The sequence below is a fragment of the Centruroides sculpturatus genome, unplaced genomic scaffold, assembly GCF_000671375.1.
Source record: "Centruroides sculpturatus isolate CEXI.00-Female unplaced genomic scaffold, Cexi_2.0 scaffold363, whole genome shotgun sequence".
NCBI lineage: Eukaryota > Metazoa > Arthropoda > Arachnida > Scorpiones > Buthidae > Centruroides > Centruroides sculpturatus.
Window position 1 is genome coordinate 638,599 of NW_019384701.1, and position 19,296 is coordinate 657,894.

Below are 19,296 nucleotides of genomic sequence, written 5' to 3' on the forward strand. Positions count from 1 at the left end.
GTAACTAACTGTATTTATCCTCTCGGCATCCATCAAATTTGTCCGATCTGTGGCCGGCCATAGAATGGAAAATTTTTTCAGAGGATCAAATTTATTGATCAGTTGATTGGATATGGAACGATTCTACTTTTACCGTACTGTGAATGTTAACAGGACCTTTTAATCGATCCCATCGTGGGTTTGGTCAGGAACAGAATGAGGCACTGTGTGGTGAGGGAGGAAATTCGACGTCACAACGATCGAATTCGAAACCGGACCATTCTCGACGCAACGTCAAACTGTCGATCGCGGACGATTAACGACGACAATTCGTTTGTGTACGCGAAGAAAGAAGTCCATAGACTGCATCGAATTTATTGAATAATCATTATCAAACCATAGTTAGTAAATAATAATAAAAATAATTATTTATTTGCTTCCTTTTGAACTCAAGAAAAATGTTCAAACGCTACTTGCAAAATTAATCGATAATTTAGCACTTTATTGCTTTTCTGGTGCAGGAAAGTGGATTTCGCATCCGGGAAGAGAATTTCTCAAGTCTTCCACACAAGCTTCTCTGTTTACTATTTCTGGAAGATCGAACAACAATAGATACTTCAAGTTTCTATTAGAAAAAATAAAATAAAATGTATTAATTACGTTATGGAAAAATTGATATAAATTATTATTAACGCTATAAAATCTTTACATTATCCAAATAACAATAAAGGTATGCTAGATTTTTTTCTGGTAACAACAATTACAGCTTAAATTATTTATGGTCCACAAATCGGAATTTATACGTGTATAGACTACTTAGTGTAGACTACTTAATAAGTAAGGAATCTACTGATAAAATTCAATTTGATTATACGAACAAAAAATATTTTAAAAAAAATCACAATTTACTGTTTAATTAAGATCTGGAAAATGAAAAATAATAATGTTTTTTATTTATAAGAAGTAAATGAAAAGACAAACTTGCTATCATATATAGTGCTCGGTCTTATCCACAGTGAACAAAGGATAAAATGAGCGGTATGTCACACACAAAATGCTTTGTTTAGTTATTCTTCTTAGAAGTTTTTCTATTTAAAACATGTTATGGCATTTGCTATGACATCTTTTGTTAAAATAATGACTTTTATTATAATATAAAACTTTGTTGTTATTGTTTTCTTGATAAATATTACATATATTTAGAGAAATAGTAGTTTCTTATACCTGAATGAAGAAATCTCCTCTGAGTCGGGTTTAAAATTATTTTTTTTATGGTGCTTCTTTATTATCAGTTGAATGCTAATCCAAAGTCCAGTCTCTTCTCATCCCAATTTTCAACAATCAAATAATTTAAAACAAAGGACAATAACAGACCTTACTTGTTGTTAAATCACTCTTTTATTTCCACTTATATATTGATAAATGCATTTTGAATACTACAATAGTGGTATCTGTCTTCAGCATAGATGGAAAGTCTGTATCTGTAAGTTAAACAGATACACTGTATTTTCTTACACAATTTTGGATACAATTAAAAACCCCCTATGGAGACCACACACCAGAATGCAGAACTTTGTATGTCTGTTTTACTTATAGAGATGATATAGACTTTCCATCTAAGCTGAAGACAGGTACCACTTTTGTATTAATAAATTAATTAATATAAGTGGATATAAAAAAATGGTTTAACACATTAAGCACAACAATAGAAAGGCGTAAAATATCACATTGGGCCATGCTCTTTTTTATATACAAAATAACAAAAAAATTATGGCTATTTAATATAATTTTGTCTTTGTTGTTGAAAAACATTTTTTTTTCATTTTTAGGATGTCTGAATGATATTTTTTCTGATCATGTTATGCCATATTGTATTCTCATCAGGTTTTAAATTCAATAGAATATCTACCATATAAATGCATAAAGTCTAGATTATATAAATTGACTGATATAAATCCAAGAGAAATAAAATAATCACTAAAATTATATACCTACTGTTTTTTTTACTGTTTTTATTTTTTACATGCAGAAAAGTATTTAGCTAATACTTTTATGTCTGTGTTTTTCAAAGTACAGTCTGTGAGCATGTGCCAAATAGGCCACAAACTAGTCTAGCTGTTCCAAAATGTGATTCTATGGTGTTTAGTCAGGGAAAGGAACAATTTTACACATCACACACCCCTTGTGTTAGGTTACCAGATAGATTAAATATTATGGCATGCATCTATGATCATACTCATGGGATAGAAAGTGGATGGGGCATAGGTTTTTAGCAGTTTGTCTGTGATTCAGTTTAATTGGTCCGTGGATCAAATGACTTTGAGAATCATTGCCTTATGCATAAAGCATTAAACTACAACTAAAAACATTACACACTAACAACATAATTATGATAACTGTACGTTTAATAGGTGCAAAAGAGATTGTATAAGTAAAACAAACCTCAAACTGCATGTTAAGGAAGCTAAATATAAGGATTTAATAGGTATGTTTTAAGTGCTAACTTTTGTTTAGTAATTGTATTAAACTGTTTTGTTTGTAAATAGAACATCTTAATATAGAAATACTGCTCTACTAATATAAAACTAAACAAAATACCATCACCACAAAATTGCTATTAAAATTGAAGATAAATTATTCCTTGATTTCCCCAGGTTTAAAGCTATCTGTAAAAAAACTACTTTATTCTATATAATTTCTATTATTCCATGTGTTTTTAAATGTTTTTGTTATTTTTATTGGTATTCGTTGTAGGGGGAGGGCATATATTATGTTCAAGACATCATCAAATTTTATGTATAAAAATAAATAAATACAGTAAAATATAACTTATATGATAGGCAGCACTGTAGTTGTGCCCTGGTACATTTTTAAAGCAGGAAGAAAGCCATACACTTTCTGAACATATAGGTTGGTCTTGAGACTTGACTAAAAAACAGAATATTATTTCTTGCACAGTTTTTTGCACTGAATACAAATATATATAATTTTTGGATCATTTAAGCCATTTTGTAGATATTGCACCACAAAAGTATGTTTTGCATATACACAAAACAATTCTTTGAAAAATCATCAAAAAATGGAGGTGCCACCATCAAAATAATTTTTTTATGGTGGCACCTTCATAGACAGTGATGATTTAAACTCAGGGTACTGATTAGCACCCTGACACCTTTTAATTTATGATTATACCCTGATGATTAGTATATTTATGTACTCATATACGAGGAGTGTTCAAAAAGGATCGGACCTTTGGTTGGCAAAAATACATTTATTGATTTTGAGGTACAAAACCCTAATCCCCTTAAAAGTAGTCTCCTTGGTAATGTATACACTTCTCCCAGTGCTCCTGCCATTGCTAGAAACACTGCTGGAATGCATCTTTTGGAATGGCCATCAGCCGGTCCATCGCATTCCGTATGATGTCTTTCTTCTCTTGACTAAAATCGGGTTCCTTTTAGCGGCATTTTCAGCTTGGGAAATAGCCAAAAGTCACATGGAGCCATGTCAGGAGAGTACGGAACATGACAAACCACAGGAATGTTGTGTTTGGCAACGAAAGTTCAAATCAGATGTGCAGAATGGGCGGGTGCGTTATTGTGATGGAGCTGCCAAGTTTTGGTTGACCACAGATCCAGTCATTTGCATCGCACAGCATCACAAAGACGATATAGGACCTCCTGGTAGTACTCCTTTGCGATGGTTTGGCCTTGTGGTGCGTACTCAGGATACACCACCTCATGGGAGTAGAAAAAAACCGTCAATATGACCTTGACATTGCTGCCGACCTGCCACGCTTTTTTGGCCTCAAGGATCATTCCCAAAAGCCTGCTAAATCTTGTGAATGGTTTCCGCTTGGGTATCGCCAAGCTTACTGATGCAATATCACTGCTCACGTTGTTCAGTCATTTTCCAACTTAGTGGAATCCGACTAGAGCTCGCTAAATGTCCTCACTCAAAGGCTGACTGCCAGCAACCGACGCTTCCTTCAGGCAGGAAAAAATTCAGGACTGTGTATGACTGTCCCCTCCTCCACAACTCCACCGAAAGAGACCTCCCATGCATCATTGGTTTATGTGGGAAAAATAAAGGTCCAATACTTTTTGAACACCCCTCGTATATGATGCTGCAATTTATGAAATAGTTTTCAGTTAATAATTTCAATTAATATCGTTATGTACCATTTAGCAATGTTTTGATTAACAACAGACCACATATACAATGGAGGTCCCACAACACTATTCTTATTTTTCACTGGATGCTCACCCTCTGATGTTTAAAAACAGAACTATTTTATATGGGTTGTTTGAATCATTCTTGTATATTGTCAACAATAAAGATGAATAGAAATAGAAAAAAGAAGCTTTCTGTTGCGTTAAATAGAATTTCTATCAGCCAATAACAGTTCATCTGGTAGTCACATGAGAAAATACAATCACATGTGTTTTAATGGCAGAAAGTTCAACATGGTTAACCAGGATAACTAACATCAGAATAAGGAGGAAAGGATAATAAATTTAACACAAATTCTACACAAATAGTCATATATAATTTAATTCAAAGAACAAAACAACGGAATCTTACTCAAAATAGTATTCTTTATTGGGAGATCTTAATCGAGGAATAAGCATATTTTGTACACCAGTTCTTTCTCAATCCAAAATCTTCATTCAAATCTTTGACAAAATCTTCTAGCTAAATAAAGCAAGCCATACAAAACAAAATTTGTAAACACATGGATAGTGGCAGTGTCAATATTGTTTGCCATCTTGAATACTGAATGCATGCATGGAAATGTAAGCAGATTACCACTTGTGTGGTTGTGCTGCCACACGGCAAAAATGCATTTGCAACAATGCTTTTCCTTGCCACGCCACATGTGTGCATCCTCCTTTACACGATTCAAGTATTTTTGCCTTGGAAGCTATCTTGTATTCGACAATACAATGCTTCCATTGGGAATATGCATATTTATATTCGAATATACAATAGCAATTTTATCATTGTTTTTCACATGTATAGAAATTTGTAATAAAATACATAATGTGGTTATAATAAAATATTAATTTTAATTAATTCAAAGTACGTTAAAATATGAAAATAATCACACAATATGTATTTATATTTTAGCAAATACAAGGGAAGTAGTTCTTCCACAGCTTTCATGGACGGCATGCCACTGTAACATAGCTTGCTTGTAAATATCGCCCTGATGGGACAGAATGCTTTTTAACACACAGAGCACAATTGTATAGAATGATCTCTTTCATTTGTTTCTATAATGTCTTATGTAATGACATGTCCCGCTAGCAATATTTGTTCTCCTATAAATTTCTCAACAAACAGCTACAAGCAGCATATATCATTATATTGGACTGTAATATATGATTAATTTTATGTTGACTAGTTACAAGTGACCCAGATACAAGATACTACGATCTTGACCCAGATAAAGTAGCCATTTTGTAAAAATGCAGAACCCTCTATAGTTCATGAAAAACACAAATAATGGAACTGAAAAATTCATAGCTGCCCATAATTTCTCTATGTTTAGATCTATTTAGATATATAAATATTTATCATTTTGTTATGTATAGCCTATATGAGTTGTAGACTATGCCACATAAGGTTTGTCTATGCACAGTACATTCAACGATGTTTGCTTAATGATATGTTTCTGGGAATATATAAATATCATTAAGCAGTGTATACTTTGTATATAAATTTTTAAAATTTATAATTATTATATATTTACATCGTTGAATTTAAGAATTTTATGCTAATTTNTTAACGATACAATAGTCTTCGTTAGGCTTAACATCGACGAAAATTCAACACGAAGCAACACGCAACAGAGAAAAATGTTAAGATGGGATAAATTAATATATTTTTCGTACATAATCGGTTATCCGAAACATCGATCTTCCGAACAACCCCAGTCCCCAATTGATTCGGATAATCGACGTTCTACTGTATTTGCACATCATTAAGCAAACATTGTTGAATTTAAGAATTTTATGCTAATTTCTAATTCAATATATTATATATTTGTTAAAATATTTCTATTTACTAAATGGAAATAAGTTAGCTGCACAGCTACAATATCAAATTTAAATGTAAACCTAACATGAAAGCTTAATAACTAAAATTAAAATGATGTAATTGGATATTAAGATAAAAACTGTTATAGAAGTCATTTAAAATGCAATTAAAATTATTTTCTCTTACTTTATAATTTGTTTAAAATAGAAATTTTAAAGAAATTTAAGAAATCTTACTTTAAATTCTTCAGAGGCGTCAATCCTTTATTTGTAACATTTCCACAACTTGTTATTTCCAGGTGTTGTAATGTGTCTTTCACAAGGTCTAACATTTCTAAACCTTCATCATTTAAATAACTACAATTATGGAATTTTATTCTTTTCAAATAATTTAAATTCTCTGAAAAGTTTTAAAATTTTAGAAATAAGAACCAAATAAATTATTATGTATAAAAATTATTTTAAAGTGATAAGAAATGACAATTATTATTTAAATTCTATTAATTCTAATTCATATAATTACTTCAGTTTCATTACTTTCAAAGTTTTCAATAAACACTGAAATTTATATATATATATACATATATCCACTGTATAGAAACCTAACCACTGTATAGAAACTGAAATTAGTGAATACTAAAGCAGATTTTATAATAAAAGTTTTAAAATTGTAACTAATGAGTATGATGTCGTAATGGTTTACTGTATTTATACTAAAAATTTGTTTAAAAGCATAGTCTGGAGTATCAAAATTGTTTCTACATTCTCATGCATCACTGAAGAGGGGCTATAAAGTTATGTTAGCCCAAAATGCATTTGATGTAAAGATATACTTTAAAAGTTTAATGCAATAAAGTCATGTGTCACTTAACTTGGACTAGCTGTCTGAAAAATCAACCTATCAGAATTAAAGTGATTTTTGCATCTATAAACACTGAAATGTTAAGTTTGTTTAATTTGTGACTTATTAACACTTGAAATTTTCTTACTTAAATGAGGAAATCCAACGTACATCACCGAAGAATCTGTTGCATCTATTTCTTCTATTTTGTATCTCTGAAAGTTGCCTGTCGGTAAAGTATTGTAATCAACTTGCCATTTGTCTATGTCTTTCCACTTTACTGATGCACCGCATCTGATTAGCCATTCGGCTGCTGCTCGGTCAGGACCAACTTCTTTTATTCGTTCTGGATCAACTCTTAATTAATAAAACAAAATTTTTAGAAAAATTTAAAGTATGTTTATTTTTAAATCTACACCATCTAAAATAAATATTACAAAATTACATTTTCAGTTTTCTGACTTACACTATGTTGTCAAAAGTTTCTGGACATCAGTTTCTGATGTTTCTTGCCTCTTTAGTGCTGTTGTCAGTACAGGTGTTTCCCTATTTATGAACAAGTTAGATTCCCAGTTTTGTCATGAGTTGAAATCTTCATAAGTCAAAAACTAACCTACTGTAAAAAGTGCATTTTTACACAGACTAGCCACTTATTGTTAGTGTTTGATCCTTCAAAGTACGTAATAGAATACATTATACTTGTTTTCTTGCTCACTACTGCTTACTAGTAGGTGTTTTAAACATGGATTTTTTCACCTAATACAGTTTTATAATGTCCAGCTTAGTTTCGATGGTAGTAGAGTGCTGCTTCTTGCATTTATGCCCATAACTGCAAGATTTACTATTACTGTATGTTTTGGATGCATTTCTGAAGCACTAATTGTAAAAGTTTTTAAAAATTGCAAACAATTACTTCAATGCTATCTACTACAATCTTCAACTTCATGAATAGCAATGGAACCTCAGAAATCATGCAAAAACAAAAAATGATGATACAAATAGAAGCAAGCCTATTTTAATTATTTATTACTGGCCAAGGACAGACTTCAATGTCACCCAGAAGTATCAAGAGAACTTCAGAATCCATGCAAAATTTAAATTTTAGATGAAATTGTAGGTCTAAAATGTTGTAAGTTAAATGTTCATAAGTAAAGTGGTACCTTTACTTATGAACATTTAATCTTTTTAATTGTTCAATTGGTCAATCTTTAATTGGTCAATCTTTTTTTAAATTGTTATGACCATTACCTTTTGGAGTAAGCTTTCCACTAAATTCTGTTAATCTGCTGCTGGAATTTGTTTCTACTCTATCTGTAGTATTGTAAGGAACCAAGTCTGAGCTTTATTTTTATTTTACTTTTATTTTGCTTTCATTATATTTTGTTTGGGGCTTATGTTTATTTAAGACGAAGGTTTCCTCACCATTCACCTTAGTAACTTAAAAATAGAAGAAAAACCAACTCACCGACGAAAGAAAAGCGCCGTAGAAAAACTCGCGCACACTTGCGCTTCCCAAGCGGAAAAANTATAATATTTTCATCCAGTTCTCATTTATTTTTACACTTAAATGTTTATTGATACAATTTTTGGCTATTAAAAGTGAGAGGCTTTCTTTAAATTTTCTATTATACATATTTTTATCTTTGTGTAGGATTTTAACATTATTTTTATCTATATTACAGTTATTTATTAAACAATGGTCATGAAAAACAGCTAATTTTGCATTTATTTTTTGTAAATCTTTGTTGATGTTCTCATATAGTCCTTTTATATATGGAAAACTAGTATATTTTGTATCTGTATTCAGCTTTTTTTTTGATTTTTTATTATTCATTTTACTATTTATCTTGTTTTCCCAGCGATCGATTAAACTATTAGGATATCCGTTTAGAATAAATTTCTTTTTTAGTTCTTTTATGTAAATATTACCGGCTAAAGCCGATCTTAGGCCAAACTAGTTTATCCTACGAGTGTCAGGATATACTAGTTTAGCCTAGGACAATCCAGTTTGGCCTAGGCCGAACTGATTTAGATTTATTATTTAAGACCGGCCTGGCCAACTCAAATTGTTTCGCGGGCCATTTCTTTGATCACGCTTAACATTACAACGAGCCACAATGTAGGCAAACGCGCTTTTAAAAAAGTAAAACAAATACAAAATGAATAAGATTTCACTGTTATACCAAGAGTTCGTACTCGCACTTGAGCATTATAACAATGACATATGCAAATTTTCATTCATTTAATTCTTTTGGTATACACAAAACCGAAAACGAATGTTTTAATAGCTATATAATATCGCTTAGCGGGCCACACAATTTAACGTGACGGACCGCGGGTTGGCCAGGCCTGATTTAAGTATATTAATGATTAAAATTAAATTAAAAGGCAATTAATTAGATGAACAATATTTATTCAAACATAGTCTACTTAATTATAAAAAACGGTATTAATTAATTAGAAGTGACTCAACACTTGTACAAAACTATAAAATAAAAATAAGTTAATCAGTACTTATCAGTTTGTATTTTTTTATTAAGCCATGAACTTTCGAAAATATTTCCAATAATTGAAACGAAATAATAAAAATAACTTTTAAAGTCAAACTAAAATTAAAAATGAACTTGTTTGTGTTTCTTAGTGTAACATATAAAATATATAATCTTTTATTTACAGTAGAGAATCGATTATCCGAATCAATTGAAGACTGGGGTTATTCGGGTAACTTATTTTTCGGATAACCGATTGTGTACAAAAAATATATTAACCTATCCCATGTTGAAATTTTTCTCAGTTGCGTGTCGCTTCGCGTTAAATTTTCGTCGATGTTAAGCCTAACGAAGACTATTGTATCGTTAAAAATTATTTTTGTATTTTGTACAAACAAAATAAATATATTGAAAAATATAAAAACAATAAAATATCATATTTCAAAAGTTAATTTAGTATCAAAAGCGTAATATATTTGAGTAGCCCAAGACATAGCCAAAGATTGAAGCGTCACAGCACTGGCGAAAATTTAAATTTGCCGACTGGAATTCTTTCGGATAATCGACGTTCTACTGTATTTGCACATCATTAAGCAAACATTGTTGAATTTAAGAATTTTATGCTAATTTCTAATTCAATATATTATATATTTGTTAAAATATTTCTATTTACTAAATGGAAATAAGTTAGCTGCACAGCTACAATATCAAATTTAAATGTAAACCTAACATGAAAGCTTAATAACTAAAATTAAAATGATGTAATTGGATATTAAGATAAAAACTGTTATAGAAGTCATTTAAAATGCAATTAAAATTATTTTCTCTTACTTTATAATTTGTTTAAAATAGAAATTTTAAAGAAATTTAAGAAATCTTACTTTAAATTCTTCAGAGGCGTCAATCCTTTATTTGTAACATTTCCACAACTTGTTATTTCCAGGTGTTGTAATGTGTCTTTCACAAGGTCTAACATTCCTAAACCTTCATCATTTAAATAACTACAATTATGGAATTTTATTCTTTTCAAATAATTTAAATTCTCTGAAAAGTTTTAAAATTTTGAGCCACCATGCATTGTCAAATTCACCTTTGATCTCTATAAATATTAACAGAGATATCTCTTCTTCTTTCCTTGCTGTAGAGCAAGGAATTTAACAAGGGAATTCCCTGAGGAATACCCCAGCATTCCTAAAAACTTTCTTTAAATAAAAAAAAAGTGTATGGAAAATGGTAATTTATATACAACCATTTACAATACTACTACTATTTGATGGAATGCATTACGTACATAACCTGGGATATTAAATATCTTAGAATATTTATATCTAAAGAATAAACAAATTACACTGAAATTACATAAGATATATAACCCTCTTAAAACATTTTAAATATTCATTAATTTTATAACAAAAGTTGAGAAAAAAATTTTCTCTTTATATTTAAGTAACAAATGATAATTTTTCTAATTTGTTAACAGTTAACTATTTACTTTTCAAAGATGCTTTATTTTAATTACATATTTCATTGATCAAAAAACAAAAATTTGTTATAAAATTTAAAACTAAAATAAACTTCACTTAAATTTTTTAAAGCTAATAAACATAGTATAAAAATTTATATAGTACAGAATTGTAATGCACAAATTCAACTTAATGAGTATATTTAGTAATTTATTTTAATTAAAAATAAATAATCAGAAGAAATATATTTTTTAAAGATTTTCAACAACTTTTCTGTAGCATTAGAAAACTGGAGAAAAGAAATGAACCATGCGCACTTGTTACTTAACAAATCACTATGTAAAAAAAAATAAATGTTCACTGAAGGAAAGTTAAATAATTAGAAAATTAATCAAAGTTTACTAAATTTATTTAGAAATCTGAAATTTGTTTTAGAACAAAAATATTTCATTAAATTAGTTTTTTTTTGTTTTTCTGACTTACACTCCTTCCTTTGCAAATAAACTAAGTTTATTATTTCAGACTACATTTCCAATATTTTCTTTGCATTTCTTCTTTAATATTAGATTTGATTTTTAAATTTAACAATATGTTACTTAACAGAAAAAGGCAAAAATTAAAATTATACTGGCTAATTGTATGAAATAACTTTCTATTTTATATAGTTTCCAAAAGCTTTGATTTAATTAAAAATATTCTATTCAGGCAAGTTGACAGAACAAAGACTACTATTTGGCATAAAAGGCATTTAAGATGCTGTTCATAAAAAGCATGAAAAATAACTAATCTCAAATGATGAGCCAGGAAACTCAAAAGTATTTGAGACTACAATACTTGGAACATGCTGTTTTGATTATTTCATTAAAAAATAATTTAAAAATCTAATTTTTTGCAATAACCTATTATAATGAATTACTGCACATATTTATACATTAATATTAGTATTTTCCCATAGAACCAATTGTAGAAAGTATTTTTACAATAATAATGTTGATTAAAAACATTAATGATAAAACTTAAGTATATATTTTATTTTAATAATAATGTAATTTCAGGGTGTAAACAGTACTACACATATATAAGTGCTATTTTTATGAAGGGACTAACACCAATAATATATGCAGTTATCAACATGCTAATGTTGATAACTGCATATATTACTGGTGTTTGTGAAGTAGCATGAGAAAATTTTTTACTTATACAGTATTTTGGTGAGAGTGTATTTATTTTATACAGTATTTATTTTCCATTTTGTAACACTTATTTTGAGTTGTGTAGCTTTGTTAAATCTCAACTCTTTCCAACTAAAGCTTCATTTGTATAATTTCAATAAAATTTAAGTTAGTGGAATGCAATTATATTCATTTTTTTTAACAGTTTAATCACATTTATAAATGTAGGAATAAGTACTAAGTAATTTTCTAAGTGGATATTAGTAGAAAAACAAATTAAGCAAAACCTTATTTCTTGTATGTGCAATATGCAAATCAGAAATGTATGAAAGAACATTGTCAAAGACACAGCAAGCTAACCTTCACCTGTTGGCAATGGCAGATCAAGGAGAATCCAAAGNATCAACTACAATCTTCAACTTCATGAATAGCAATGGTACCTCAGAAATCATGCAAAAACAAAAAATGATGATACAAATAGAAGCAAGCCCATATTAATTATTTATTACTGGCCAAGGACAGACTTCAATGTCACCCAGAAGTATCAAGAGAACTTCAGAATCCATGCAAAATTTAAATTTTAGATGAAATTGTAAGTCTAAAATGTTGTAAGTTAAATGTTCATAAGTAGAGTGGTACCTGTATAAGGTCAATCTTTTTTAAATTGTTATGACCATTACCTTTTGGAGTAAGCTTTCCACTAAATTCTGTTAATCTGCTGCTGGAATTTGTTTCTACTCTATCTGTAGTATGATGAACAGCTGATCTATGGCAATTGGATAAGCAGATAAGAGGCAAAAGGGGCCTGCTGCTCTATTCCTCGGCACCATATGAGCTCTCAATAGTCCTGCTGGCAGGTGTAATCAATGGCTTGCAAGCTACATGACCATGATAACAAAGATACAAATAACTCCTGATGAATACTTCTGTCACTGGCATCTGTTACTAAACTCATATGCAGTAGGCACTAAGGACATCTGATGATTTTGTTTTCCAACATATTTGAGTGTTTACTGATCCTTGTCTATCAATTTCTTGGCCTACTATGATAATGTCAATGATGACAACAGACTGGGACACATGCAATGTGGTGGAAATTTCTCAGATCAAATGACCAAACTTATGGGCTTTATCATACATTTGAGTAGACTCAACTCCTTATGTTCACTCATTTTGATGGCACAGTCTCCACACTGCTAATGCATCTGTACCTTTGCTTATATTGCATTAGTACAGTGGTGTAGTGAGGGGGGTGCAAGGTTATGTATCATGCATCGGGCACCNTTCCGGCACACAGTAGTGTCGATAATCGTTGGAAAGTCGGAAAAATAATATAGTACTTTACAGTATGATGAACAGCTGATGTATGGCAATTTGATAAGCAGATAAGAGGCAAAAGGGGCCTGCTGCTCTATTCCTCGGCCCCATATGAGCTCTCAATAGTCCTGCTGGCAGGTGTAATCAATGGCTTGAAAGTTACATGACCATGATAACAAAGATACAAATAACTCCTGATGAATACTTCTGTCACTGGCATCTGTTACTAAAGTCATATGCAGTAGGCACTAAGGACATCTGATCATTTTGTTTTCCAACATATTTGAGAGTTTACTGATCCTTGTCTATCAATTTCTTGGGCCTACTATGATAATGTCAATGATGACAACAGACTGGGACACATGCAATGTGGTGGAAATTTCTCAGATCAAATGACCAAACTTATGGACTTTATCATACATTTGAGTAGACTCAACTCCTTATGTTCACTCATTTTGATGGCACAGTCTCCACACTGCTAATGCATCTGTACCTTTGCTTATATTGCATTAGTACAGTGGTGTAGTGAGGGGGGTGCAAGGTTATGTATCATGCATCGGGCACCACTTGCAGAGGGGCACCCAAATGGTCTCCAAGACAAACTATTGGTGCATTTACTTTTTGCTAGCTTCCACGCTCACTGAGCTGACACCTAGCGCAGCCTGACGTCATACTAGCGTGCTGGTAAAAGTATACACAGTAATGAATGCCACCATCTTTGAACAAACTCCAAGCTCGTTGTAAATTCTCTGAGCACTCCGAGAGCGTTAGGAATGCTAGCAATGACGTCACGGCTGCGAAAAGTAAACGCCGTGCTCATTGGTAGCTAACAAAAAGTACACAGACTGAGTGCACTAGGGGCGAGATCAGAGCTAAAAGTAAACGCACCTAATATGTGTTTCTGGGGGCGCCAATAAAGTGTTGTGCCCCTGGTGCCAATTATGTTCACTACGCCACTGCATTAGTAGCATGTATTTGTATCATATAGACAAGATAAGGTGGGGTTATGAGTGTGTCCAGACACTATTGGTAACATAGTATATGTATGTACAGTATGATATATAGTTTTTTTGCTATTCTAACAAAGAAGAGAGATGAATAATTCAATAATTTCAGTTCTTTTCTAGTGTATTGTTAAATTCTCATTTAGGATACAAGTCACTAGCACTAATGTAAGTTTTATTTTAATTAAATTACTCTTAAGCTCTAATTCTTTTTTTATATATATATTTTTAATATATTTACACAAAATTTAAAAAAATTAACATAAGCATTTATAAGTTGTGCTTTAATTAATACACAACTTTATTTTTTTTTTATAATTTCTGATGATAAAGATGAAAACTTCCAAACATGTTTAATTATTATTGAAATGGGATTTATTTTAAATAGGCTGACTCTTGATATTTTATGTTAATAAGGAATGCAACTGATAAAATTTACCACATCCATTTTATAAATTTAATGTTTCTACAAGTAAATACAAAATTTAAATTGCATTATAAAGATGACTTATACACCATTAAAAGATTTTAATAGACTCATATAATTACTTTTTATGCAACAAATATCTGTTTAATTATGCATTTACTATCGTTCAGAAAATTGTCAAACAATTAAGAAGCTGGTTTAGTAAGAGTGTACAGTATTGTTTATTCAGTATTAATGAATTACTATGAATTAAATTTTATTCTCTCCATTTAATATCAGAATTATTAAATTAAATTCAATTTAATTAATATAATTCTTACTTGTTAAAGACGGTATTTAACCAACCCCATAATTTTCTAGCTTCAACATTTCTATTTTTACTCTGAAGAAGTTGAATGGCATTCTTTTGGAAATTTATCTAAAGAAATATTGAATATTGATTGTTAAAATTTAAATACAATACAGAATATTTATAACATTATCTTTTAATTATAAATAAATATGAAAATAATTAACAAAAAATTAATAAGTCAATTCTTTTGAAAAATTCAAATATTAAAAATTTGAAATTTTCTAAAGTCATATGAAAGCATTAAAAATGTACATATTTTTTTGTATTTATATTGTTCCAAGAAACTATTCTAAAATTAAAGGTTAAATAGTTAGCTAATATAAAACAACATAGGTTTATATCTTTACACTAATGTATATTACAGCATATCAAATCAACCAGGAAAATGACCAACATAAAACAAAATTAAGGACACATATGTGATATCAGATGNATTCTAAAATTAAAGGTTAAATAGTTAGCTAATATAAAACAACATAGGTTTATATCTTTACACTAATGTATATTACAGCATATCAAATCAACCAGGAAAATGACCAACATAAAACAAAATTAAGGACACATATGTGATATCAGATGTGAAAAGGATATAATGAAAAACAGTTTTGATATATTGGTGCTTCAAGTCCACACTTGTATTTGATAAAACATGTGAAGCTTCTCATTGAGTGTAGTTTGCAGATAGACTAAAATCTCAGAACTTTTCAAAAAATTTTTTAAAGATGGAAATATGAATGCTCTTAAAAAACTACATATGTAGGGGTGGAATTAGAAAAATAAGATAAATTGGTATTTATGAAATTGAATTTATCTGATGAATATCAACTAATATAAGAGAATTACTTTGGAGAATCAAATGCAAATGATACAACAGCTGTAGGAGATGCTTTAGGAACCTTTCAAAAGTAGTCAAATCAATTTAAGAAAAATCAAATCCTCTGAATCACCAAACATTTGGAAAATGCATCTTGTAATAAGTCCTATCTGGACCAGTGGTTTCTTAGTCTTCTATATATCTAATCTACAATGCCAATACAACGTCGATTAATTTATTGCTATATTTATATTATGATTATGAAGATTCAATATGTTACAATTTTGGCATTATTATAATCATCCTCATTTAATTCCCACAGCCACACAGTAATATTTGTGGAGACTGCTTGTCTATTTCCTATTAGTACTGCAGTGATGAAATATACTAATTAAACCAAACTGCAATAGAATACATCAAGTGATGTATTCTCAATGTATTCAAGTATTACGTCAATAGTTTGTAGAGGAGGGGGATTCGTTTGTTTCTGACAATTGCTGATGATGAGGAAAGAGGGGTGAGTCCTTGATAACGTAAGATTGCATCTGTTGTTTATTTTTCTCCCTAATCATCACAAAATTGTCTGAAAATAATTCCCATATATTTATAAATGATTTTAACTTCTGGCCTAATAATATAATTAAGGAAAAGAGGTGCCTTGATTTCCGATGACTTGTGGTGATAGAGAAGGGAAGACTGAAAAAGGGCAAACTTTTGTTGATATAATACTAGAACAACTCTTGGGTTTAACCTTGGGCAGTAGTATTATGTACTAATATAGTTTACAAGTATTACTTGACACTTGATAATGCTTGGGTGGAGCTTGAGCTGCTAGGCCATTCAGCCCCAGTAACCAAGTTGTACACACTAGTAACAATATTACTTAGTAAACAGTCAATACAATTACATCTCTCAATGAAATAATTGAGACCTTATCAGAGCTGTAGACCATACCCATAGGAACAGAAAAGTCAAAGGAACCACACATCCATGTATCCCTCTGTGAGATATGGCCTCACAAAATCAGCCTACCGACCATGTCACAAGCAATCGGGAATAGCATCACTCCACTAAGACTATCATATTTAACTATTTAGCCCACATAACTATGCCAGCTTTGAGTAGGCTACTTGACTATTTATGAAGTACTTGATTTTGTATAGTTATACGGGACATGGGACTTGCTCACACAAGGGCGCTGAGATGCAAGTGATAGCAAGCACCAAAGCACACAACTATATGTGAAGCATCAGTTGAGGCAAGCATTAGCAAGCATAGACCAGCATGGAGTATGAAGAATAGGCAGTATACTGGTTCACAAAAAAAAACTGATCTTTAGAGATGAATATGTTGTGAAGTGTCACATGTACGGGTACAATTTTATTGATTCTTTTGCTCGTATGTGGTCTATAACTCTGGGGGTGACAAATCCCTCATTCAGAGTTTACATCTTACTGTGAAAGATCATGCAATCATCAATACGGTAAAAGGAACTATTTCACTAGTACAGTACTTGCATCTGTATGATTACATTAAGTTGTGGTGGTGTAGAAATTGATTAGTTAGGAGGGTATTAGTCTACAAGCATTATTTGTATATTTGTATTGTATCAGCTAGTTGGGTATGAGCTTCTAGGCTATATTGTTCCCTGGTAAAGTGTGACATAATTGTCATGTAATAGTAGTTGTATGAATTTATGATGGTAGTTACACGGGGAATAATGTCTTCTGGGAAGTCTTTTAAGGATAACTGGCCCCTATTTATAGATGTGGAGAAAACCAGGAAAACTCCACATGGCCAGCCCGTCCAAACAAGGTGCGAACCCAGAACTGAACTTCCAGTGTTCAGGGAACAGAACCACTTAGCCACTAGTGGGCCTACAAGCATTATTATTGTAGTCAATGGGAGTGACCCATGAATATTTCTGTTTGCAGCAAATTCATGGATAATTTTATCCATTAAAATTAACTTACGTTTAAAATAAAAATTGATTTACGTGGATTGCGACAATGTTTACGTAATATCTTTTATTTTCAATTTTTTTCTTCGTTGAATCAAAAATATCCTTTTGGTTTTCACAATTTAAAAATGGCGGTAGCGTTAATCTCGATCCGGCGTTATCCTCATTCTATTTCGCGGCCACATCCTAACGGATGTGTAAAATCGAGAACTCGAGCGTCACGTGGATTAGAATCTTACCGAAAAATTCCTTAATAGAAACGGAATCGAGTTAAAATTTATGAACTTGCCAGTTTTCCTAGAGATCGAATCATGTCCGACGTCCTCTAAAAAACAGAAAAGTTCGTCGCAGAAATTGACGCCCTCTTACGGAAGAAAACGATAATAGAACTATGATCAACATAAACTGTTCATCGTGTTTTTTTCGTATATTTTGCGTAATATCTAAATTAACTTTCAGTGAATACATTTGTTGTTGAAAATAAAGTATCGTCGCTAATATCAATACTAATTGGCAAAAGTTGACCAGTTCGAAGAGCGGTCTGCCACGGCGCGACCGATGAAAAGCAGCCGGTACTCGTCGGAGAAAAAGCCGATTCACAGCCATAATCTCCATATAAACCCCGAAAAAAAGAAGAAAAGCAAACGGCCGAATGGACAAGACCAACTTTAGGCTTTGGTTCTTTCCGTCCAGTGGACAGTAAGAGGGTGTTTATTTATATACCTACAAGGATTAGGCCAGGCTCACAATGGAAATGGCCGGTTGGTGAAGGGTCCACTCGTGAAAAATCTCCGAGGTTTCCGACCCGGACTCAAACATGAATGCTCCAGAGCGGCATATTGGCTGCGTTCAGCAGACTTAATTTAGCCGCTTGATTAATAAAGTTAAGTACCATTCGACCGTATTGTCGTTAAAACGCGTTTTGCTATGCGGCTGACTACGTTTAGCTGTATTGTGAAGCGGCGGAAGTCTCGGCCTCTTTACTAAGATGAATTATGCACTGACTTGTGAGATTAGGAGCAAAGATGTTAGGAAGTACAAAAATCATATTTTGTATAATTGAACTTATACAGTCGACCCCCTATAACACTTGATTATTCCGTTTTATATGAATTCCATGTTGTACGAGTCACTTAGATTTTACAAATACGTGAGCCGTTCACAGCCCGACACATATATATGTAAAATCTAAGTGACTCGTACAACATGGAATTCATATAAAACGGAATAATCAAGTGTTATAGGGGAGTCGACTGTATTTATTACAAAATATAATTAATGTAACAGTGAAAATAGAAGATTATAAAGAGTGCAGTATGTCAATTACTTGCTTATCTAATAAGCCATTGATCGTGTGTCCGTATATCTGTAACGGTATGCCTGGAACCCACTAGGGGCGCCCTAGCTATTATTTACTTTAACAATAAATTCATTTTT

The 19,296-nt window shown here is 31.3% G+C and overlaps 1 protein-coding gene across 1 annotated transcript; it reads right to left on the minus strand.

Annotated features, from left to right (window-relative positions):
- Positions 1-385: 385 nt before the first annotated feature.
- Positions 386-18,243, minus strand: LOC111627568 (ATP synthase subunit s, mitochondrial-like). The gene is made up of 5 exons (XM_023371169.1): positions 18,149-18,243; positions 15,054-15,151; positions 7,010-7,218; positions 6,258-6,420; positions 386-604 (listed from the first exon to the last, which is right to left on the minus strand). Exons 1-5 carry the CDS (start codon positions 18,170-18,172, stop codon positions 481-483), a joined length of 618 nt encoding a protein of 205 aa, XP_023226937.1. The 5' UTR covers positions 18,173-18,243; the 3' UTR covers positions 386-480.
- Positions 18,244-19,296: the final 1,053 nt, after the last annotated feature.

Bases quoted from the DNA above. Each gene is read 5' to 3' on its own strand.
- LOC111627568 (XM_023371169.1), bottom strand. From the start codon at position 18,172: ATGATTCGATCTCTAGGAAAACTG. The intron at 15,152-18,148 runs GCAAGTTCATAA...ATATTTCTTTAG, and splicing joins TTCGATCTCTAGGAAAACTG to ATAAATTTCCAAAAGAATGC. The intron at 605-6,257 runs GTAAGATTTCTT...TTTTTCTAATAG, and splicing joins ACGCCTCTGAAGAATTTAAA to AAACTTGAAGTATCTATTGT.